The 22,964-nt window shown below is 51.4% G+C and overlaps 9 protein-coding genes across 9 annotated transcripts; 4 read left to right on the plus strand and 5 right to left on the minus strand.

The window, feature by feature from the left end:
* Positions 1-2,078: 2,078 nt before the first annotated feature.
* On the minus strand, positions 2,079-2,426 carry N7468_008542 (uncharacterized protein; the record flags this gene model as incomplete). The annotated part of the gene is made up of 1 exon (XM_058477838.1): positions 2,079-2,426. One exon carries the CDS (start codon positions 2,424-2,426, stop codon positions 2,079-2,081), a length of 348 nt encoding a protein of 115 aa, XP_058328183.1.
* A 1,888-nt stretch (positions 2,427-4,314) lies between these two features.
* Positions 4,315-6,327, plus strand: N7468_008543 (putative protein kinase; the record flags this gene model as incomplete). The annotated part of the gene is made up of 2 exons (XM_058477839.1): positions 4,315-5,719; positions 5,774-6,327. The coding sequence occupies 2 exons, from the start codon at positions 4,315-4,317 to the stop codon at positions 6,325-6,327; spliced, it is 1,959 nt and encodes a 652-aa protein (XP_058328184.1).
* A 986-nt stretch (positions 6,328-7,313) lies between these two features.
* Positions 7,314-9,207, plus strand: ilv3 (dihydroxy-acid dehydratase ILV3; the record flags this gene model as incomplete). The annotated part of the gene is made up of 2 exons (XM_058477840.1): positions 7,314-7,381; positions 7,443-9,207. 2 exons carry the CDS (start codon positions 7,314-7,316, stop codon positions 9,205-9,207), a joined length of 1,833 nt encoding a protein of 610 aa, XP_058328185.1.
* A 1,259-nt stretch (positions 9,208-10,466) lies between these two features.
* On the plus strand, positions 10,467-11,802 carry N7468_008545 (uncharacterized protein; the record flags this gene model as incomplete). The annotated part of the gene is made up of 4 exons (XM_058477841.1): positions 10,467-10,701; positions 10,739-11,327; positions 11,397-11,492; positions 11,538-11,802. 4 exons carry the CDS (start codon positions 10,467-10,469, stop codon positions 11,800-11,802), a joined length of 1,185 nt encoding a protein of 394 aa, XP_058328186.1.
* A 1,242-nt stretch (positions 11,803-13,044) lies between these two features.
* Positions 13,045-13,539, minus strand: N7468_008546 (putative C6 finger domain protein; the record flags this gene model as incomplete). The annotated part of the gene is made up of 1 exon (XM_058477842.1): positions 13,045-13,539. One exon carries the CDS (start codon positions 13,537-13,539, stop codon positions 13,045-13,047), a length of 495 nt encoding a protein of 164 aa, XP_058328187.1.
* A 2,203-nt stretch (positions 13,540-15,742) lies between these two features.
* N7468_008547 (uncharacterized protein) lies at positions 15,743-16,057 on the minus strand (the record flags this gene model as incomplete). Its single annotated transcript, XM_058477843.1, has 1 exon — positions 15,743-16,057. One exon carries the CDS (start codon positions 16,055-16,057, stop codon positions 15,743-15,745), a length of 315 nt encoding a protein of 104 aa, XP_058328188.1.
* Positions 16,058-16,085: 28 nt separating this feature from the next.
* Positions 16,086-17,764, minus strand: N7468_008548 (F-box/WD repeat-containing protein; the record flags this gene model as incomplete). The annotated part of the gene is made up of 3 exons (XM_058477844.1): positions 16,086-17,093; positions 17,167-17,352; positions 17,417-17,764. 3 exons carry the CDS (start codon positions 17,762-17,764, stop codon positions 16,086-16,088), a joined length of 1,542 nt encoding a protein of 513 aa, XP_058328189.1.
* Positions 17,765-18,882: 1,118 nt separating this feature from the next.
* N7468_008549 (autophagy-related protein 17) lies at positions 18,883-20,424 on the plus strand (the record flags this gene model as incomplete). Its single annotated transcript, XM_058477845.1, has 1 exon — positions 18,883-20,424. The coding sequence occupies one exon, from the start codon at positions 18,883-18,885 to the stop codon at positions 20,422-20,424; it is 1,542 nt and encodes a 513-aa protein (XP_058328190.1).
* Positions 20,425-21,064: 640 nt separating this feature from the next.
* On the minus strand, positions 21,065-22,750 carry N7468_008550 (serine/threonine-protein kinase RIO1; the record flags this gene model as incomplete). Its single annotated transcript, XM_058477846.1, has 1 exon — positions 21,065-22,750. One exon carries the CDS (start codon positions 22,748-22,750, stop codon positions 21,065-21,067), a length of 1,686 nt encoding a protein of 561 aa, XP_058328191.1.
* Positions 22,751-22,964: the final 214 nt, after the last annotated feature.

Consider the following 22,964-nt stretch of genomic DNA (forward strand, 5'->3'; position numbering starts at 1 on the left):
ATGTCTTTGTCAAACGTCCCGTTTAAATATTGCAAGAGACACCCAATAGAGACTATCCTGCATTCTGATCTGTTTCGGGCTTGTGCTCTTTCCCAGACCATCTGCTTATGCTGGGACGGTGTGGCCAGAATTCAATATTTGTTTCATTTGGCTTGTCTGGTTTCTTGAAGTGCACAAAGGTTGTTGGGCTCCACTTTAGGCACCCCTTCTAGGTTGTCAAGATACATAGATCTTGTGTGAGGCGGCTGATTCTAATTGCAACCTCTAGACGTCGCCATGCTAGTTGCGCCTAACTCAAAACAACACTGAGGAAGTTCTTCATCTAAATTAGCAAATATGATGCACAGTTCCCCCCCTTTCTGCATTGCGAAGCGCCACTGGCAAGCCTTTATAGGATGTTTTCCCATGTGGGGACATCGAATTAAACGTGTCTGGCCACCGGCGTTTATGCCCCAATATCAATACCTTGAACAATCCATGGGAATACCAGATAAGGTATTTCCAGGAATTGCCCCAAATCTCGCATTAAGATCTTCACTGGCTGCTGGACATGCTGGACTCGCGCAGTCAATTGTTTGAGGGGCCGGGGACCGGAACAGAAGGTCTTCATTTATGGTCTTGTGCCCCACACTTATCCTGTCACATTTCGGCTACTATTATAGCGTTCTTGGCTAAGTCGGATAAATACGATGGTAATAGTGCGGAGCAGCGATGGCCTGTCATGCAGTCTCCGCTTTAAACCCCCCAAAAAACCGACGCAGGATCTCAGTATAACCTTTACCAAGGGGGGCCTACAAAGCGGCCAGGGATATGCGTGAATCGACTCTGCCAAAAGCTGTACAGCACCAGTTCAAGGTCGAAGAAGGTTCTTTGACCCCAGCTCCAACCTTGTCATGATCTACCCTCTCCATTGATGGCTCATCTAGCCTTGCCACGGTCATAATATGAGCTGATCCGTCATTGGAATGTGCTTCTAAGCGGCAGACATGCTGCTTTTGAACCACAATGATAATTTTAAACGTACGATCTTCCTCGAGGGAGCTGGTGCTCCCATGGAATGGCCTTACGTCCACTATTCAATAGGCCTCATCAACGACCAATGCTGCACCGCACATGCAGATGCTTATTGGAGCGGAGAGGAATAGCAATGTGCCAGGGATATTTTCACTTTAACAGGCTCACCAACTGGATTGATCTCAAACTGAGGGGTTGTTGTTCCAGATTCGATCCGTTCTGCGATGATAAGCTTATCGACGAAGCCGCAGGGCTATGTTAAACTTCGACAGCTTAGGTTCACGGCAGCTTCGTCAGGGGCTTGACCCGAAATCTCTGTGTCTTTAAATTCGGAAAGCAATGGCACGGCTCCTCACAAGTGCTTTTAAAACTAGAAACATAAACTTCAATCAAGTAGAAATACCGTAGTAGATCTTTAGGGTAACAGACATGGCTACCTCCAAAGCCAATAGATTCAGTGTTCGAAGTCTAAATTTCTCCTCGTCTTCAGCAAAAGGATCCCATCAAACCCTTTAGGCATTTTCCTGCCAAGAGCAGATCATTCAAATCAGGCAAATCGACGGCAAAAGGTGCAGGTCGTTAAAAGTGAGTCCTAGTAATAGTTTACTTAAAATTTCAATCCACTCTCCTAATATAGCCTCCCTAAAGCTCCGAAGGTACTTCCACAAAGAACATAGGATTGGCCGACTAGGCTCGTTATTTGGTTCCTAAAGCGTCGTGGATCTTCATCCGAAGTTGGCCTAGGACGTGCAGCTCGCGCTTGGGACAGTGGGAGATGCGGTCGGAAAACAAATTGATTTGTACAACCAAACGGCCATAAACATCACATGTCAGGTTTCTCAGTCTTCTGAGCATGTCACACACGGATTGCGGATGAAGAATTCCGGTTCCCTGAGGCCTACAGATCGAAGATTGCCATCTCGGGCTGGTAATCTGTCTAATCGGTAACAACCTTGATAGGTACAAATGAGGTTACTACTATTATCGCATCCAACACAGAATACCTTCGGAGTATGACCATACACGGTCTTCAAAGAAACTGAGCCTGTACTAGAGCAGATAGCTCAAGTGACGAAGTCCCTTGCACGATGTCGTGACCACTGGATGGCCATGTCGTTAATATCTATCATTTCGGCGCTCGGAAGCGAGAGACAGATACGGGTTGAGCAACAAGAACATATATGCAAGGCAGCGGATAAGTCGCCTCCCACACCGAGCACTTCTCTGCGATATCCATTCACCTGACATTTCGCATCGGTGTTGAGATTCTCATCGTCGACGGCCGCTTGGCACCTCAATACTCCTACCTGACTCCTCTCAACCTTCGAGTACAGGGCGGGAACAGCGTTTCTGACTTGAAGACCATGATCAATGCCAATGTTCGTATTAAGGCATAGCAGACCGAATATCATCGTACTCACAGTCTAATTCCTCCTGAAATGGCATCCATTCTCGGCCGAGTAAGACAGTGGAAGCTGGGATAATTGAGAACCTTGGCCTAATTGCCGGCGCCGCACAGGGCATCAGATTTGCGACAGCTTCTTTTTCTAGCCCATAATGGCACCAGAATGGTGCTAGGCAAAATCAATGAGATGAGCTCTAGAAGATTTAATGGTTAAATAAAGCCAGCAAGCACTCTGCGTTGGTGTGTTAAGCCTTTTTCGAAGTACAGCGCTGATCGACAAAGTGGTTCAGGCTGGCACCTCCGTCTCATGCGTCACGGCATGGTTAAAACTCATCTCAATGGTAGGCGGCTTCCAGGTTCTGAAGTTTCCTGGTTGATGAAGAGTTCCTAGGAGGGTGCTGGTGGACGATCCTTGCTGGCGTAGCCGCGATGAATTGAATGCAAAAGGGATTCCATTCAAGGGTCAAGACATCGCTGAAGTGGGAGGGACTTCATCGGGGCATGACTGGACGCCTTATTGACCCTGGTAATCGTGTTCGAACTTTGGAAAAAATTTCCTGGTTACATATGTGGGACTTCTCGAATTGTTCATTCTGTTTGTCTGAAAGTGGCTAACCGTCCGGCCGCATCCGAGGTATACGATGTGTTAGTTCGGAGATATGCCGGCGACACAAAGCCACTAGTATAGTAGCCTTGTTCGCATGGTTTAATTAGCTTTTCTCGTCCAATGAAAATGAAAATCATCAATGGGAACACGAATGAATGCTTGGAACCATCTAGGCCAAAACTGCTAAAATTCTTATCCCTGCGATGCCCTTGAATGAGCCTACTCCCTCTGCGAATCGAACTTCAAGACAGGCCAATTTCACAAGACAAAGGTCTCAATACGACTAAGACTGAGCTTGAAACCTTCTTAGACCCTGTGATTCGTATAGCAAATCCCGATTGACCAGAAGTTCAATCTGACCATGTGGAGTCCATCTATGGATCGATATCAGGCTGCAGCTACCCGATGCCAAGATCAGGATGCGTAGAGATTCATTCCGAGGCTGCCGGATCCTTACCGAAAGCTTGTGTACTCCAAGCTGTAAACATTGCCTTCTGCTGCCTAGAAATTTCAATTCGTAGTTGGAATTGCCGCAGAGGCAAAACAATGGTGGCGTATGGGGCGGCCGGCCCCCTGCATGGACGTGTGGAACCGCCTTTCTCCACCACTCAAACTAAACCTCGTTTCCTTTTCCTTGTTTGCGCAACATCGTGCAGAAGATGCTCCTTCGAATTTGCCTCTTTAGGCAGCCAGGCGCCTAGGAAACGTGTTGCTGTGGCTGGTCGCCTTCCTATTTTTGAGCAAATTATAATCGCTTCAATTTTCTTCTTCTATTTTGTCGCTTTCCATAATGACGACGCGTCATCCAAGCTATGTTGAGAGCTAAAGCGTTTGGGCTCTGAAAACTTTAAGAGGACTATATCCGACGTGACGGCGATTAGGTGAATTATTGGCTCTGGAAAATCCCCAACATAAGTAGTCCATGCGCTGTTCATCCTGGAGAAGTGCTCGTCTGTTTTTATCAACAGGAGTTTCCAAATAAACAACAAGAAGTCGTCCTCTTCCGGATGCGGGGTGCGTTCGTCGTCAGCTGACTTGGCCCCCGAATTTTCTCGTGATCGACAGCGTCATCTAAATCTCGGTTTTTTTTTTTTAGTTCCTTTCCTTTCTCTTCGAACCTCTAGGGATCTGTCTGCTTATTACCCGTCCCTGCCCTCGAGGTAGGAAGACGTAAAACTATTGGCCGGGCCTGGTACGCTAAGGCTCATTTGGGATTGGAGGCTGAGACACCGCGCACCTTATCTTTGCGGCGACTCCCCTCGTTCTCTCTCCGGTTGCGACTTCCTCGATGCTCCCCTCCGAATCCGGGCCGACCGAACGGTCTGGCCTTGCTCTGAAGTTGCAGGATGGCGAACTCAACCCCGATAATCAACAGAGCGAAGTGATCCGCGAATCCGACGATCGAGTAGATGCTGCGCTGCCCGTATTGAGACCTGTATCGCCATTGCCCGCCCTCCAGATTCGTACTGATTTCGCCAGTAATCGCCCATCTAGCTCGAATCGTGATTCCGATCCTCTACTTTCCCTCAGTGTGTCCTCCGGCAGTTACCCACGGCGCACCCCAAGTCTTCGCGCCTTGATTGCCCCAGCTGCCTCTAGCGCTGGCTCTTTGTCACCGGGTTCGCCATTCATTTCCTCTCCTCAACTGAACGCCATGGGTGACATCACGCCGTTGCCATCGCCGATCGGTGGTGCGCAACCTTGGCGGCGGGGCGATTTTCCTTCTCTGTCTCGTACTTCCTCGATAGCGTCCCGCAGCGGGTCAAGTTTACGGCTGAGTGACTCTACTCAATTGCTGGGGCCTCCCGCATTTCGTCCGCGAGGCAAAACCTATACTGGACTGAACGATCCGACAGAAGACCCACCAAACCAGCCTCGTATCCATCATGAGACCTCGAGCAAGCATGCCCGCAATCGGAGTCTGAGCGACTACGCCCCGCCGGGGCGCATGTCTATGCCTCGCCCTATAGCCGTCTCTGGCAACGGTCCCAACATCGCCCCATCGTCCAGCACGGACTCGAAGTCATCAGGCCTACACCGCGAACAATACTTGGCTGTCCATCGGGGTATCGCTTTGTCCACCGTACGGCCTCCCAGCCCGCCCCGCAGCAGTGGCAGTGGCTGTGGCGACAGTGATTCAGAGGGCATCCTTAAACATCGAGTGCCCCTCTCAGCGTCGGATGAGATCTACGCTGTTCGGTCTGTTCGAACCCAGCAAAGCCGACTATATCGCAAACTGCGTGTCCTAGGACAGGGTACGTTCAGTCAGGTCTGCCTCGCCGCGAGAGTTGAACAGATTGTCGACCCCACCCCTCTATCGCCTCCTAACGATGGCACGATGGACGTTGCATCATCTGTCATGACTCAGAAGCTGGTGGCGGTCAAGATCATTGAGCACGGGCCTGCGGGAGGTGCAGACCAAGAGCGACTCGAGGTCTCCCTCAAGCGCGAGGTTGATATCTTGAAAACCGTCAATCACCCCTCGCTTGTTCAACTCAAGGCCTTCGGCAGTGATGAAAAGCGTGCGCTTCTAGTTCTGGATTATTGCCCCGGAGGCGATCTCTTCGAGTTCGCGACGTCCGGAGCCCGGTCCATGTCTCCCAGTTTGATTCGCCGTATATTTGCGGAATTGGTTAGCGCCGTTCGTTACCTTCATGCTAATTATATTGTTCACCGTGACATCAAACTTGAGAGTGAGTATTTACTCTGTTCCAATTACGTGAGCCTCTTGTCTAATTCATCAACAGATGTTCTCCTGACTATGCCGATCCATGCCATGGAGGATGTGATGGACTGGCGTACGCATGACCGGGCGGTCGTCACTCTGAGTGACCTGGGATTATCGCGACGTATTCCAGAGCCCCCTGAGAGCCCCCTCTTGCACACGCGTTGCGGTAGTGAGGACTACGCAGCCCCAGAAATTTTAATGGGCCAACCGTATGACGGTCGCTCCACCGATGCTTGGGCCCTTGGAGTCCTTCTTTATGCCATCATGGAGAACCGCCTGCCTTTCGATGTTCTTCCGGGCACCCGTGGAGATCCCGCCAAGCTCAGAGCTCGGACGCCACACCGAATTGCTCGCTGCGAGTGGAGTTGGTACCGTTACGCCGATGCTGACGAGGAATGGGATCCCGAAAAGGGACGCGATCTCGAAGGAGCTCGTGAATGTGTCGAGGGACTTCTCAAACGCAACACCAAGCGCAAGTCCCTTGATGAGATCGCTGCCATTCCTTGGGTTCAGGACGCTTTCGCTTTTAGCGTGCCCGACGGCCTGAAGCGAGGCGACAAAGAAGTGCCATAGAGCTGGTCTCGCACTTTTACTATCATTTCTACTTTTTAACCATTTTGCACTCTTCCCGGTTCTCACTTCGTTTCTTGTTGTCCTTTCACTTTTACCATATTAGCCTTCCGTCTACTGTCTTTCTCTTCTCTTCTCCCTCTTTTTTTCTGATACATACGATTTCTCATACCTTCGTTAACTTTTATTGTCTGGTGAGGTATGACTATGCGGTCATAATTCCTCGTTTCTCCCTTTCTCTCTTATCTTTCTGTGGCTAGACCATCTGCTATACCCCCTTCATATATCCAATGCTGCTGGGGCTTACCCCGACGGCGAAATAAACAAGAATTACGCGGCACGCACAAAGCTTCAATCTGGATTATAGATGTCAATATCTACCGTACCAATTCCAATCTAGTTCGGATGGATCAACTATTGTATAGGTGAGTTTCGATTTCCGAAAAAAAGAAGACTGGAGTTGACTCGAGCATCGCCTTCAACCCCTCGACAACTAGGCTCAGGATGTTGTGGTGAACAGATGTGGCGACAGAATTGCATGTGAGCGCATTGTGAGCGAAGCTACTCCTACTATGGATCATTATTGCGCTTATTTCAAGCTCTAGTTCCATATAACTATCCCCCAGTATACGCATAGTTGAAGCCAATCTGCTGGCTCTTCATACTTTCTCTGCGAATATCCAAATAAATAGCTCCATATGCAGTCGATCAATGATGTACCGAACCTTATTTATCGGCCAGGCTTATTTTGCGTATTTTCAACCCAGCTCAGCCTTGTGAATCGAGTCATCAGAGGCGATGACAATTGAGCGCCCCAGATTGGATGATGCAGACAAGTGGAGCCGGGGAGCGGCGCACCAACTCCGACTTCGCTGAGCTTCTGCGTTTTCTTATTTCTGGCGACCCCGGCATTCCACCCCTCACCTTTTCTCTTCTCATCTAGACATCCTGGTGGTTCTAGAGCCCTCTCCACTCCAATCTCTCTCACAATGCTGTCCCAAACACGGGCGCGGCTCCCCGCTGCCCTCCGGTGTCTCTCCCGGCCTTCTGCCCCAGCGTAAGCTAAAGCCCACCCGTGCGATTGGCATGCAGTCATTAATCGATTCCCCTCCCTACAGTCGCGCGCTTTCCACTACCCTCCCTCGCTTTCACAAAGACAATGATGTTGTTCTCAATAAGGTCTCTAGCACCATTACTCAGCCCATCTCCCAAGGTGCGTCGCAGGCCATGCTGTACGCCGTGGGTCTCAAGGAGGAGGACATGAACAAGGCCCAGGTCGGAATTTCGTCGGTCTGGTTCAATGGCAACCCTTGCAATATGCACTTGATGGATTTGAACCACAAGGTCCGTGAGGGTGTGCAGGATCAAGGTTTGATCGGTTTCCAGTTCAACACTGTCGGTGTCAGTGACGCTATCAGTATGGGTACCAGCGGTATGCGCTACTCTCTGCAGAGCCGTGACCTGATTGCCGACTCTATCGAGACTGTCATGGGTGGACAGTGGTACGATGCCAACATCTCCATCCCTGGTTGCGACAAGAACATGCCAGGCGTCGTGATGGCTATGGGCCGTGTCAACCGCCCCAGTCTGATGGTCTATGGTGGTTCCATTAAGCCCGGTTGCGCTGTGACCCAGAACAATGCCGAAATCGACATTGTGTCTGCTTTCCAGGCCTACGGCCAGTTCCTCGCCAAGGAGATCACTGAACCCCAGCGATTCGACGTCATCCGCCACGCTTGCCCTGGTGAGGGTGCTTGTGGTGGTATGTACACTGCTAACACCATGGCCACTGCCATTGAGACCATGGGTATGACTCTTCCCGGCTCTTCATCCAACCCTGCCAATTCCCAGGCCAAGTATCTCGAGTGTCTGGCCGCCGGTGGCGCCATCAAGCGCCTGCTCGCTGAGGATATCCGCCCTCGCGACATCATGACTCGCCAGGCCTTCGAGAATGCCATGGTTGTCGTCAACATCACCGGAGGCTCCACCAACGCCGTCCTCCACCTGATTGCCATCGCCGACTCCGTCGGCGTCAAGCTCACCATCGACGACTTCCAGGCCGTCTCCGACCGCATCCCCTTCCTGGCCGACCTAAAGCCCTCGGGCAAGTACGTCATGGCCGACGTGCACGAGATCGGCGGAACCCCCGCCCTTCTGAAGCTGCTCCTCCGCGAGGGCCTGATCGACGGCTCTGGAATGACTGTCACCGGTGAGACCCTCGCCAAGAACTTGGAGAAGCTCCCCGACTTCGACGCCGACCAGAAGGTCATCCGGCCCTTCTCGGACCCCATTAAGAGCACGGGCCACATCCAGATCCTGCGCGGCTCTCTCGCCCCCGGTGGCAGTGTGGGCAAGATCACCGGAAAGGAGGGCACCGTGTTCACTGGTAATGCCCGCGTGTTCGATACCGAGGACGACTTCGTCGCTGCGCTGGAACGCAACGAGATCAAGAAGGAGGACAAGACAGTCGTTGTGATCCGCTACTGCGGTCCCAAGGGTGGTCCTGGTATGCCGGAGATGCTGAAGCCCTCGTCTGCCCTGATGGGAGCCGGTCTCGGTAACTCTGTTGCCCTGATCACCGACGGCCGTTTCTCGGGTGGTTCGCACGGTTTCCTGATCGGCCACATCGTGCCCGAGGCTGCTGTCGGCGGTCCTATCGGTCTTGTTGAGGACGGTGATGTGATTACCATCGATGCTGACAAGCTTCTCCTGGACCTTGATGTTCCCGAGGCCGAGCTTGAGCAGCGTAGAAAGGACTGGGAGGCCCGTAAGGAAGCTGGTCAGCTGCCCGAGACTGGTTTGACGATGCGTGGTACTCTGGGCAAGTATGCTCGTAACGTCAAGGATGCTAGCCATGGCTGTATCACTGATGCCTTGGATTAAATTTTTATTTTTCCGTCTGTTTGGTCTGCGGGTTGACGCCTGAGCATAAAAGCGATGTATTTGTTCGGATCTTGTGCTATATAATATCATCTTTATATTCCTCGATACCCCCTATCGCTCCTAGTATCTTATAGTACGAAGCCGTTACCACTGCAGCACCCTTCTCTTAGAGATTCGAGGGCCCGATACCATCTACAAGGCCCCACGCATTCTAGAAGACCCAGGGCTAAGGAAATAAAGGTGCTGGAGACTCGCGGTCCCATCCAAGTTGACGAAAATGGCTAATGTCGACGTACTGAAAACAAGGTCGACAGGAAGAAGCTTAGCAACTCTACGCGCAGTCGATGAATATGAGCACTGACATTCACAGATAACCAATTTAGCTTATACTCACAGGCCATCTGTTCAAGAGACAGACGCTTTGCTGCTCATGACCGAATGTCTTGCAATGCTTGGCCATGGGGTCGGATCTTGCCGTGCGGATCCAGCAAGCCATCTGTCTGAGTATAGCTGCCAACCTGTTACTTAACTAGTTATAAGGCTGGATCTTGGGGCCTGGTCAGGTGATGGAGTTGAGCGAGCCCCAAAATCAGTCATGATCTTTTTGGGGACCGTTGAGCTTTTGTTGGGCCCTGCTCAACTAGAACCTGAGTGAAAAGTAGATCCTCTGCGTAGAACTATAAATCCTGGGGCCTGTCGAACAACCATTGGATAGCCCTGACACCTGATATCAATCCCAGGATCCCCTCCTAGTCTATCGATAACAATATAACGTTATCTGGACTGCTGTAAAATAAGCTTCCCTGCATAGGTAGATGACGAGAGTGAGATGCAGTAGTCACCATCTCTCTTCTACCTCTATATCAGCTCACTCAGAATAAAAGATCATAGCAAGTAATCAACAATATAGACTTCAAGCCCTCTAGAATTATAATGGATGTTGGTGTATCTGGGCATACCAAAGAACTCCGTTAGTGTAGGTAGCATAATAACCTCGAGGCCCTTCTTGCTTTTTGATCTGCCTCGTCGCTCCCACTTTTCTTGACTTCTGCCCTCGCGCTTTCAGACCCAACCCCTCACGGTTCCCAGTGTCTAATCTCTTGCCTTGTCACTCCAACCTTTTAAGACTCTTGCCCTCGCGCTTTCGGACTACTGATCTCGCGTTTTCAGTCTCCTGCATTGTCGCTCCCAGATTTCCAGACTCTTAACGCGTGTTTTCCAGTCTCCTGCACTCGCGTCCCCAAGCCTGACCATCCACAATGCCTCCAAAGAAGCGCCGTACTACCTCCGGCAGTTCATCTTCTCGCCAAAAGGGCAAGAAGAGAGCCTCTGGCTACCGTCGAGGCTCTCCTCTGCCTGACGGCCCTCGTCGATCGGCGCGGCTCTCAGAGAAGGCAGTGACAGCCACTCGCACTGTCGCCGACGACCCCGAGACCTCCCAGACGTCAGATGTCCACCCCGCCTCCAATGACGAGGGCCCCCCCGCGAAGCATGGTCACCACCAGATCCCCACGAGCTAAACAAGCTCAAGACAACCCTGCCGACGCTGGAGGAGGTGAGTCCCCAAAGAAGCGACGTACTACCTCCAGCAGTTCATCTTCTCGCCAAAAGGGCAAGAAGAGAGCCTCTGGCTATCGCCGAGGCTCTTCTCTGCCTGACGGCCCTCGTCGATCGGCGCGGCTCTCAGAGAAGGCAGTGACAGCCACTCGCACTGTCGCCGACGACCCCGAGACCTCCCAGACGTCAGATGTCCACCCCGCCTCCAATGACGAGGGCCCCCCGCGAAGCATGGTCACCACCAGATCCCCACAAGCTAAACAAGCTCAAGACAACCCTGCCGACGCTGGAGGAGGTGAGTCCCCAGCGAAGCGGCGCAAAGTCACGCGAACTCGCGCCATGCGTGCTGCGTCTTCCCCGAAAGCAATCCCCGGGGGAAAAGCAGCCAGCAGAAGGGCCTGCCCGCGGCAATCCAACTGGACTCACGAAGAGTCCAGCTCATGCGGAGCAGGTCATGCCTATCTCACAGCGAGGAAGCTCCCCAGACTCGCAGCCCGCGAGGTCCAGTATACACACTGGTTCCCGCGCGGTTGTGGCCGAAGGCATTCCTGTTGGGTCCCGTGGTACGGCATGCCCGATAATAACCCCCCCTACGGATTGAGCCTAGGATAGGATATGCTGACAACATGCAGGCCGGGTATCCAGGAGTTCGAGTCGTGGGCGGTACTAGACCTGGCCCTCACGATCACTCTCAGCGATCTCCATGGCCTAACATTCGAAGTGGAGTTGTGAGTGAGGGTGATATGGGGGGGTATGGGCCCAGACTCCGGTAGTGGTACCATTGAGCAGCAGGGTGAGGGGCCCCTGCTGAGCGACGCCAGCAACGGTACTGCTGCTGAACCCACGGGTCCTTTGGAAAGCGGGGATCCTGAAGCTAGCGCTTCTGTTGCCAGCGAGAGTCTCGATTGGTCGGGGCTCGACGAGGATGACTTCGCTGGCGTCGGCCCAGATTGGAGGCTTGAGGGGTACCCGCCCCGCCTGCCCTTCTCTCTGGACGAGCAAGAGAACGAGGCTGCTGGTGGTTCGCCTGCCGAGTAAACAGAGTTGGTGGCCCAGTGGTGTACATACCTAGGTAAAGGGTCAATGTAAGAGTAACGAATTGATGTTGTTTTTTCCAAAAGATTGAAGTTGTAGCCAATAGTTCTCCGCCTGGGGACGGGTATAAGTAAACCCGAATCTTGGCATACCATGGTATTTGCATAAATTGGAGCTTAGTTAGATCAACCCGGGGTTGTGCAATCAATTGCCATTTCCTAAAATCCATTTGGATCAAAGTGCCGTGCACCCGTTCAATATGTACTACCTTGTTTAGCCGCTATCCCGCATTCATCCTAGTGTCAGGCATAGAAATGCGTGATATAATTATTTGTTCATTCATAGACAAAATCAATAAAATGCTTTCTAAATGAGCTCATTAAGTGCTTGAGGAACTTTGCGGCAACCAGAAAAACTGAAGGTACCATACTATGAAGGGCTAAAGCAAGAATTGAGTTAATCTGTACTAGGCCACGAACTGTGTTCGATAAACTTAAGGAAAGGAGTTTAATGCGCCAGTTCCCCGTTACTAGTATGCCAAGGTCAGGTGCCCTGCGTGATCAACACCGGGCCCTGGCCCGTGACACATACCATGAGATTTATTACGTGTATCTGTGATTTAGTATAAACTTGGTTTTCAACTGTCTGTACATCAATCTTATATATTTCTTAAGCATGTTAGAGGTCATAATATGTGGGACGGATTGTAGCCGTAGCTAGGGTAAAGTAAGCGTGTTCTATTGATATTGTCCTAATGACTATCTACTGCGTTAGAGGGTCTTGCCACGTGACCTACTGGCTTGGCAGGGTGACACGGATCTTAGTATATTTCCTGGATTCCCCTTATAGTAACGCGCACTTGTGAGAGTAAATAATTTCACATTCTATTCGAAAGTAAGAAATTGGGTTGAATAATCTGAAGGGAAAGTAAGGTGGAATAAATTCATCAATATATTGCCTTTATAGTAGCGGATCTATTAGGGGTGAGGGCTACTTGCATCACAAGCAGAGGCACATATACATTTACACCTACATGGAATAGAAGGAGATTACCACTTTACTGACTCTACATCCTACAGCTTCAAACTATTATGACGACCAAGAGGCTTTTTTGAAACTAAATACAAAACAGAAAAACAAAAGTAGAAAACAAAAAAGACAGGAAAGCAAAGCGCAAATGAAACAAAACAAAAAGAAAAAGAAACAAACTAACCTTCCCTCACTATATCTACCTCCCCAACAGGGTCAGTAGACATAGGAGGGTCGGTTTCGGGTCCGCAAGTTGTAACCCGTCGGACTGGCCCAGTCGTCCGTCGCCGCCCAGTATACATCCCACGCATCTGGGCCATCGTCCTCGTTCTCCTCAGTTTCCTCACCCTCCCCATTGGCAGAGGATGAGGCTTGGTTGGTCTGAGGAGACTCAGACGACTGGGCAGCCGCGCCGCTGGGCTGCGAGCTGCGCGTGGATGCCTGGCGGCGACGCTTCCGGGCACGGCTCGATCGATTTGGGCGGCTTGCGGACCGCTTCCGCTTGGGCTTCTCCTCCTCGGGGACGTAGTCCTCATCGTGGTCATTGTCAATCCACGTGCTGGTGGTGTTCTCGCGCTGCTGGGCGCCGCGCTTGCGCAGCTCGTAGACGGGGCCCAGCACGGCCTCGGCGTCCTTGGCCGTGAACACCTTGCGGTGTGGATGAGGGAAGGCCGCCTTGGCTCGGTTCAGGGTTTCCAGCGAGTAAGGCATTTTGAGAGGTGTCACTATATACAGGGTATTAGTCAGGTAGTCTGGGGAAGGGGAGACTTGGTATGTTTGCCTACCGAGGAGGAAAGGAGATGGGAGGAAGTGAGATGTGATCCTGGGACCTTTGGTTTCCTGATGCTTGAACCCGCTTTAGGGTTTTTATCAAGTCAGGCGCAATCGGTCAAGGCCGTGGTCGGAAAGAATAAGGTCGATGTTCCCCACAAGAAGGGATCAGTAGCAGGCTGAATCACTTGTGAAGTGATCCAGGAGACAGACGGTAGAACTCTGTCGCTGGGCATGGATGTTAGCATTCAGGTGTCATTTTATGGCCAGTTGGGGGGCTACTTAACTGGAAGAGGTGTGGTGATCGAGGGTAGAGGGCGCTGTGACAAGCGTCGAGATAATGGAGGGCTATCGATCGAAGAAGATAAAGAAAGTTGGGGCTGCACTAGGCAAGAGCAATATCTCTCCAACGCAGGCGACGGTGGTGAAAGTATGGCAGTTATCAGATGCGTATCAGACTATCGAGTGTAGCCAGAACTGGAAGGTCAACCAGGTCTGAGATAAGATACGGCAAGGTAAGAATGGTGGGAAAGGAAGCAGATGAAGTGGGATAGCAGCAGTATTTGAAGAAGAGAACTGGGAAGAAGAAGAGGGGAGGGAATTAAGGAAAGGGAGCGCCTGTTGGCGAAGTGAATGACTGAGCATCAGTGAATGTGGACGAGTCAGGTGGCCCTTATCTTGTTGTTCTTCACCAGAATATTCTATTCACTGCCCTCTCTTCTACGCAGTACCCTTCTGGTTTTCAAGATAATAACTGACCCGAATACAGCCCCACTAGGTCTTCGCAATCCACTGCGAATTCCTAGACCCGCCTTTCCTACTTCTATTGCGCATCTTTGTTTGGCAAAAGCTGCCCTAAAGATGGTTGTGTAGGAAATATTTTAAGAACAAATACTCCAGAAGTTAGCCCCGACTTTCGACCCTCTATATCCTACTACACAGAGTTTGCTCTCGGAATTTCGTGCTTTTCTGCGTTATAGGGACCCAGAGAGCTCTGGCCATCATAGTCTCTTCACACAGTCTTTGTCCTATTTCCATGCAGCATCAGAATACAACCTAGGACGCAACACCGACAAGAGCTTTCGCCCTCCGTGGAGCCCAAGTTGCATATTTGCGAACCCCAAGCTCATGATTCGCATGAGAAGTTAATCATCATAACTTTCAAGCCGGTGGGCATACGGTTAAATCCCATGCCAGTCCTCCATAATGCCCATGCGCATATTTTGGTCAGGGGTTGGACCTTTGGTTTGAGGATAATGTTAGCTCTGTTCCCTTCATATTACCTTCAATCGTGAGACGTAGGTCTGGCTAATGAGGTCGCCTTGATAAATTCTTGTTTGTTTAGCTAGGGAGGAGCTCGCATGCCTCGCTTATTCAGACCTACTCAGTGACCAGGACTAGGTGAACGTCATAATTTGCCCACCTTATCGGATGTGAAGATCATCGGCGGTTCTTTGACGAGTCTTCGTCAGCAACACTCGGAGCTAAAGCACACTTTGACTTGGAGTTTAACCTCCGAAAGGCAACCTCGAACTTGGGATTCAGCACTGTATCGCATTATATCTGACATGGGAGTCATGTGCGAGTCTTCTCTTCTACCCATTATATCATAGCATCAATGGAGTGAACATGTTGCGTGGCCCCATTATAGTCTAAGGTGACTTGGAGAGTTTTAGGGCATCTGTCAGGCTGCATAGACAGTAGCTGGCTCACCTTGAATGTAATCATATAAATAAGCAGCGACCCATTAATGTACCTTAAGTCGAGCACTCGAATGTTGAAGCACCCTGGCACTATACTACTCGTGGTTAACTATCATCAGTTTCTTACTAGTAGGAAAAGGAAAGTTGAAGAAATTGATATATTTTTATTCATTATACGGGTTTTTGCCGCCACCATAAAGACGAACTGAGTTTAGCGCCTTGACATCCCATTCCAAGCTGAGACCGAAACTGAAAAGCTATTTCCAACTATGTTCCCTCTGAATTGTACAATGCGATAATGAAAATTTGAATGCGCCTGGGTATCATTGGATTCGGTATGCCGAAGGTGTGCGGATGCACATGTGAAAAGATCGATAACTGCGCCTGGGGGACGAAGGGCAGGAGAGGTAGCTGGCAAAAGCCAGGTGCGATGAAAGAGGTCATGAGGCTCGGAAATCGTACATGCGGACCTGGTAGTCATCACCGCCAGTAATGAAACGACTGTCGCTCAGGCCAATGCAGTTAACAGCTGCGGAATGGCCTTCATAAGTGTCCTGGCAAGTGGGGATACGAGGATCCCAAATCTTGACCATGCGGTCCAGTCCGCCGGAGGCAATCCGGAGGGTATCTGCGGAAAGAGCCCAGATGCCTTCCAAGTGACCAAAGAAGGTACGGAGGCATCTGCCAGTGTTGGTCTCCCAGAGTCGAATGGTGGCGTCAACGCCGCTAGTGATGATGAATCGGGGAGGCTCCATGCGGTCGGCATCTTGATCGAAAGAAGCATTAAATGAGGGGGGTTTGCGAGGAGAGTGGCTTGTACTGTAGGACTGGAGAAATGATATTTGGTGGAACATCCCCATTCTGAGAGGAAGTGCTGTTGTGGTCATTTTCACACTCCTCGAAGTGGTTTTCGAGTTCGATTTCGCGGGGGAGCGGAATGGCTTGCTGGACAGCGCCAATGTGGTTGTGGAATACTTGGATGCAGGTCTTAGTGTCAAGATCCCATAGACGAGCCGCTCCATCGTCACACGCGGTTAAGGCAGTGCGAGATGAGATATCAATTTTCACACTGTTTACGCCTCCTGGGTGAGGAAGCACAAAAGTGGACTTGTCCTTGAAATTCCAAATTTTCACGGTCCGGTCCACCGAAGCGGATGCCAGGAGAGTGGAATCGAAATGGAGCGCGATGACAGCCTCAGAATGTCCGTTGTATCTAGAGATACACTCTCCAGTCCGCCAATTCCAAACTCTAACGCTGCGATCCAGGCTACCAGTGATCAATTTCGTATCGTCGAATTGGAGACAGCGCACACCAGCACTATGGCCTTTCAGAGTACGTAGCTCCTCGCCAGTTTCCATGTCCCAGATCTTGACAGTCGCGTCGTATGAACCGGTCATCAAGATGTTATCTTCGAATTGAAGGCACATCACGCTATCGGTGTGGCCACGGAAGATTTTTTGTGTGCAACGGCGATGCTTCCAGTTCAAACCAACGATGAATCGATCGCGATAGACGTCTTTCCATGGGCGATAGCGTGTCTTGTAGTAGTCTTCGTCGGTCTCGGGTCGCTCCGATCGGTAGGCCGGAGATTTACAGTGTCGCTTGATCATATCGCAACTCTCATCTTGTTCTTGAAGAGATATCTTGCGCTTATGACCAGGGGTCGGGAGCTCAACAACAGAACATGTCCCATTCGGGGCCCCATCGGCAGGCTCTGCCGGCGCATGATTTCCCCAGTTGGATGCACGTAGCTCGATCTCCCGCTTGGCTTCTCGGAGACGCTTTCGGGTCTAACAGGGGAAGACCCCAACCACACTTGTTACACTTGCGACGGATGTGCTGCTCGCACATACGATGCCACACCACGTCGTCATCGGCCAGAGCCCTCCAGCGAGGGGAGACCTGTGCAGCGCGGCACAAAGAAGCCGTGTCGAGATAGCGTAAAATTTTGAAGGAGAGTTCGGGGGGGGAGGGCGCTGAGGAAGTCGATCCGGATAAGTTCGCGCACGCTAGCTGAGATGAACGAAAGCTGGGGGAAGCAGCATTGAGCTAGCACCCCTTGCAGCATTAGTTTGCGTTGCTTCGCTGGAGCAGCCGAAAAGAGAGACCACACATGGGAAATGCCCTGTTGGTCATCCTGGGGAAGGGTCTCCAGTTGTTGTTGTAATTGGCGCATGGACTGTTCATCGGCTTGTCGTGAGCATTTCGAGTCGGGTTTGTGGCGATAACAGTATCCGGAGTTGACAGAGCGCGGAATAGTCAATGTTCCATCGTCCGATGTCAGCGGAGCATACTGCCGTGGCTGATGTTTTATGAGAAAAGGGGCGACCTTTTTCTTCGCCATTTCGGCTAGATTTTCTGAAGTATCGGTCTGGTGAGGAGTCGAGGGGTCTGACGCGGGTTCACCGACAGGGTTTGCTTCCTTCGGTGTGGGATTGACCAGCTCATGGACAGCCGACATTTTGGAGTCTGCTTCCAGTGCAAAGCCCGTTGACTGAGTAGAGAGGCTTAATAAAGGGAAAAGTGCGGTCCACCAAGGTCCCGAGGTGGGGGCCTGGGCTATTCACAGTCACGAGTCCCCTTGTACCGTCTCAAAGTTCAGGATAGGGATGGGTGGCAAGTAAGGGTGAGAAGACAGAACAGAGCCCAGTCCTATATAAACGACTGGAATAAGATAGGGGGGAAACTGTAGGATGGCACAATCGGAGGCGTCGACTCGATCCGTAGTCTCTCAAATGAGAACGAAATGTCGACAATCACGCAAGCCACTCCATGGCGGGCGGTGAGAGATTGCATAATGAGAATTGCGATAACGCTAGTCCTCTTGTGGCGATGGCGTGCCGTAGCGGACCCACGTGATGGCGCCATCTCCACTCTTGATGGCATCAACTTTCTGCTATCTTTGCCCATTTGGCTACTCGGGTGATGTGATCTGTTGAAGGTCCAGCAGACCGCCACTCTCAATTCCTCTCGGCCGGGCTCTCTTCTCAATGTAGCCAGGGCCCTCCTTTTTCCCTTGTGAGCCTGTGCACTGCTTCGGCCGCTCATTTCACCATCAACCATCCCGACGCGCCATTTCGCCTCCGCGAACACGGGCTGCTTCCGGCTCTCATACCTAACTCAACCCGCGGACACGGAGTTATTGATCAGGTAAGCAGGCTCTTTTCTGCAGTCATCGGGCTCCACTCCTTTCCAACCCGAAGCTCCACTTGGGCGTTGACCTTTGGGATTTGATGAGGGCCTGGTGATTTAGTTCGGATCGACGTTGCATGCCCCTCCCGCTGTTAGAATCCACCTCGGGTAGCACATCTGGGGAGAGAACAAAGTACCGTGGACTGCTTCTAACGTTCGCAAATATGCACAGAATATACCCACTGCACCATTCCGTTCAGCTGTTGTCAAACACAGCAACAAGTGATAGTCACAATACTCGGGCAGAGCTAAGGAGGAAGGTCGGGTGTGCGCATAGTGTGTTTCCGTTGGCGTAGTGACGGCTTAGTCGCCGACATGCAATCCTCTCACTCATCGGCGGGCGCGACAAGCCAGCCCCAGTCCCCTCGCCCTTCTGATTCCGAACCGATGCCCTCGCTTGAAGTTTTAATTTCCCATCTTCTGGCGGCTAAGCGGTCGCTTTCCTCCATTAACCATGTTTGGCAGGCCAACGAGATCGTCACAGCTGCTGGGAAAAAGGTCCTCGAGTGCGCTGCCCTGAAATCGAGGATTGCCTTTGCGCGACGCACCCTCCAAGACCAGCTCGAGCTTCTTCGCAAGACCCGTGCCTGGTCTGAAGAAATTGTACGCGCTGGCCGCGAAGCGTTCTCCGATGCCCTTAACAATCTGGATGCGGCCGATGACCGGCTTAGCCAGGCCTTAGACGCTCTTCGCGATACCACAGTTCACTCTGCTTTCCGGCCAGATGACGAAGATCCGAAGACGCTCCACGATTTCGTGGATGAAATGGGCCTGGAGGGACTGCACACCTCCTTGAAGAGCTCTATCGACCGTGTAACCGCCATTCAAGCTGAATTAGATGCCTCTAATGGTGTGTTCGATGCCGACATTGGTTCCATTCACCATAAACTGCGCCATTGGATGTCGTCCATCCAGCAAACATCATCCTCTCCCGAACTTGAAACTTCGTCTGATGAAGATCCGGAGCCGGAACTGGCAGTCGCCAAACCTGTGGTGGCAATGTTCCGCTCCCTTGAATCCCATGCGAAAGACATGGCAGAACTATTGTCTTCGCTCGTGCATCATTTTGACCGCTGTGTAAAGGCTGTGAAGCACACTGAGGGTGGCGGCGAGGCTGCTCGTTCTATTACCGGGGACATGCCCGAGGTCCCAGCCGGCGAAGGCATGTCTAACATTGGCCAGGAGATCAATGCCAATCTGAATGCTCCATTACAGCCAATGTCAAACGAGGAATACCGTGAAATGGTCCTTGTACTAATCAAGGATGCCTTTGAAGCTGAAGATGTAGTTGTGGAGATCCAGGACCGGATCACCGAGATGGAACAGATCGCTCAAAATATGGATCTGCAGCATGATATGCTCAAGTCACTCTGGAAGCATGCTGGTCAAATCAAAGCGGACATGATAGGAGTCAACGACCGCCTTCCTCAATATGGGCTCCAGTCCCTCAAATTCATTGCCACGTGGAGAGAAGAAATTAGCAATCTCAACTCTGGACTGGCCCAGCTCACTGACCTTCACGTCATGTACGAAGAGTTTCTCAATTCTTATGACAACATGATCCTCGAGGCCGCCCGCCGGGCCCAGACTCGTAAGAAGATGGAGAAAGTCCTCCGCGACGCAAAGCACAAGCTGGACCACCTCTATGACGAAGACGTTGTTGCCCGAGAATCGTTCCGCGTAGAGTATGGTGACTTCCTCCCCTCCGACCTTTGGCCTTCTATCAGCCGCGCTCCCATGCGTGTTCGCTTCAAGCGTCTTTCCGGCGGCACCCTTCCCGACACTCAACAGCAAGGAGATGCTCAGCCAATTGGTGCTGTGGCCGAAGACACCCTCGGGGCTGATGAAGGTGCCGAACCTGAAACTATCCCTGATCTACCTCATGATCTCATTCGCGACGCATATGAGCGGATCGTCGCCCGAGGCTAACGTTGTAAATGACCACTCCATACGAACCCACAATGACTCCAATGCTGTTACGAACTCCCAATTGCGTCATTGGCTTTTTAGCTCCGCCAATCTTATTTTCATTTTTTTTTCCTTTTCCTCTTTCTTCTTTCCTCTTTATCAATTTCCGCGTCAGACCTATCCGCGTTTGCCTGATGATGAAAGCCAAATCTTTCCGACCTCCCGTCCGGCCTTGGAGCCTCAGCCATTGAAACGGACTGCTGTCTGATGCACACTGCTTGGTGTCTGCCAGGGATGTGAGCACATTCGCTATTCTCGGGTTGAAAGCGACGTGAAGGGATGATTTTCAAAGAGAGCTCTGAAGGCTACGGAGAATTTTCTATACGACATTGTTTTCTAGCCGGAACCTTTTATGCCGAGCTCTTCATAATCAATTGTAGCCGAATACCCCCCAAATGCGATGCGTCATATTTTCGCGAAATAACTTTTGTGACCGGTTCCTTAGAGTCTATGTCCAGGTATCAAAAATATCCAAATGCTCCAACTATATGCATCTATCATCAAATCATGGTAAAGCCCGTTCCTAAGAATGGAAGCGAGAGAACATAAGAGCATGCGGTCAAGCCTGCATAAGCAGAACTCTGAAACGAAAGGAATACGCTTATTTCTTCTTCTTGGAGGACGAAGAGACAAGCTTTTTCTTCAGATGCTTTGGCATCTTGTTCGCACGCTGCTCGCGCTTCTCCTCCTTGACCTTCTGCTTGTGATCACGCTTAGCGTCCTTGTCCTCGAAGCGCTTGCCGCGAGGCTGCTTCGGGGCAAAAGGATCCTTTTCCTCTTCGCCGCCTGATTCTTCACCAGACACCGATACGCCGCCGCTGGCATCAGATCCTGACTCCTCATCGTCGTGGGCGGTTTTCGCCTTGGTATCGGCCAGCAGATCACTGTAAACAAGACTATCGCCTGTGCCATCACGGATCCGCTCAGCATCTCGCTCAACGTCGTACACTTGCTCTAGTGTCTGAGGAATATATTGCTGTCGGAAGACTGCTGTATCAACATCTCCGGCCTCCTCAGCGTCACCTTCTTCGCGAGCGACGAGTAGTCTTTCAATAGCTTCAGCCATCTCCTTGCTTTGCCCCTCGATGTCCGAGGGTCCTTCTGGCGACGTAATGAAACGGAACACAGTTTGTTCAGATAGAGTCACCACGCCCTTGCGGCGGAAGAAGTCACTCACATTCTTGATGTCCATACGAAGGAACTCCAAACTGCGAGGGTGGTCGTGCTCAACACTTTGACTGACATCAATAATGTACAGACGTTCCTTGTGATATAGAATATTGTATTCACTCAGATCCGCGTGCACAAGGCGACAGACCTGATACATTACGCGCATGTAGCCCAGCAACTCAATATAGAGAGACCGGTAGCGCAGCTCGGGATCAGCTATATCAAACTCAACATCCTTCAATCGTGGCGCCGGGAGTCCTTTCGAGCTCCCCAGGAAGCCCATCACGAGAACGTGCAAACGAAGGTAGATTGGTTCGGGGCAGGGGATACCAGCAGAGTGGATTCGGCGCAAATTACGCATTTCTTTCTCGGCCCAGAGTTTCACCATTGCGCGGTTGTTACTCTTGCTGTATCCTTGGCGAAAACGAAATTCACCGGTCACGTACTTATCTCGGTCCTTGAACACCAAAATGCTGGTCTTGTAGACCTTGATGGCTCGGTGCTGGGCAGCAGCGGCCTCGTCATCTTCCGGGAATGAGATCGCATGGTACACATTGGCTTCCTTACCCGTTGATAGACAGCCGTGGATCTCAGAGACGAGGCCTCGGTTGATCATCTGCAGGAGAAGCATTCGGGTGCGAGGATCAAGTACTTGTTCCGATGTTGCACGGTCTGCACGATCTCCTCCGCCTCCACCCTTGACAGATAGACCAGACTGTTGGTCATCGAGCTTGATTTTGTTTGCATGGCGGGTCAGAGACTTCACCTGGTCGTCGATCGAGGCGTGGGTGTTGATGGAGGGTTTCTGGGTATTCGTCTTCGGGTAGGTCCATTTGGGAATATTCGAATCGGAGGCGAGGTCATTCAACTTGCGTTGGCGGTTGTATGCCTTGGTGAGATCGGCCGGGTTTGAAGAAAGAATATCCTCTTGATCCAATTCCTCTTCGAAAATATCGTCGTAGTCTTCATCTTCCCCATCTTCTTCCTCGGTGGGTTCTTGCCCCGCGGTGGAATCCGGCTTATCAGGATTGGCATAACCCTCGTTGGGGATGTAGGTATGGGTTGGCGCTAAGCCATCAGCGAGACCAGGCTGGCCAGAGGGTTCAGCGGAGCTCATTTTCTCTTCTTGCTCACAAAGCTAGAGCAGAAAATAATGTCAAAATTCAAAGGACCTTGTTGGAAGACCAATACTTTTTTTTTTCTGTGGAAGCCGAGTTCACCGCCCGGCAAAACCCCGCGCCCAAACACGCGCGGTTTTCGCTCGTCGCGTTAAGTTTCCTGCCCATCGCGAACCCTCCGGCCTAAGCTTTGACTCGGGATTTCGACGTGCA

This window comes from Penicillium chermesinum (assembly GCF_028974085.1).
Source record: "Penicillium chermesinum strain IBT 19713 chromosome Unknown utg000006l:1.0-2335141.0:1.0-2336784.0, whole genome shotgun sequence".
Classification (NCBI taxonomy): domain Eukaryota; kingdom Fungi; phylum Ascomycota; class Eurotiomycetes; order Eurotiales; family Aspergillaceae; genus Penicillium; species Penicillium chermesinum.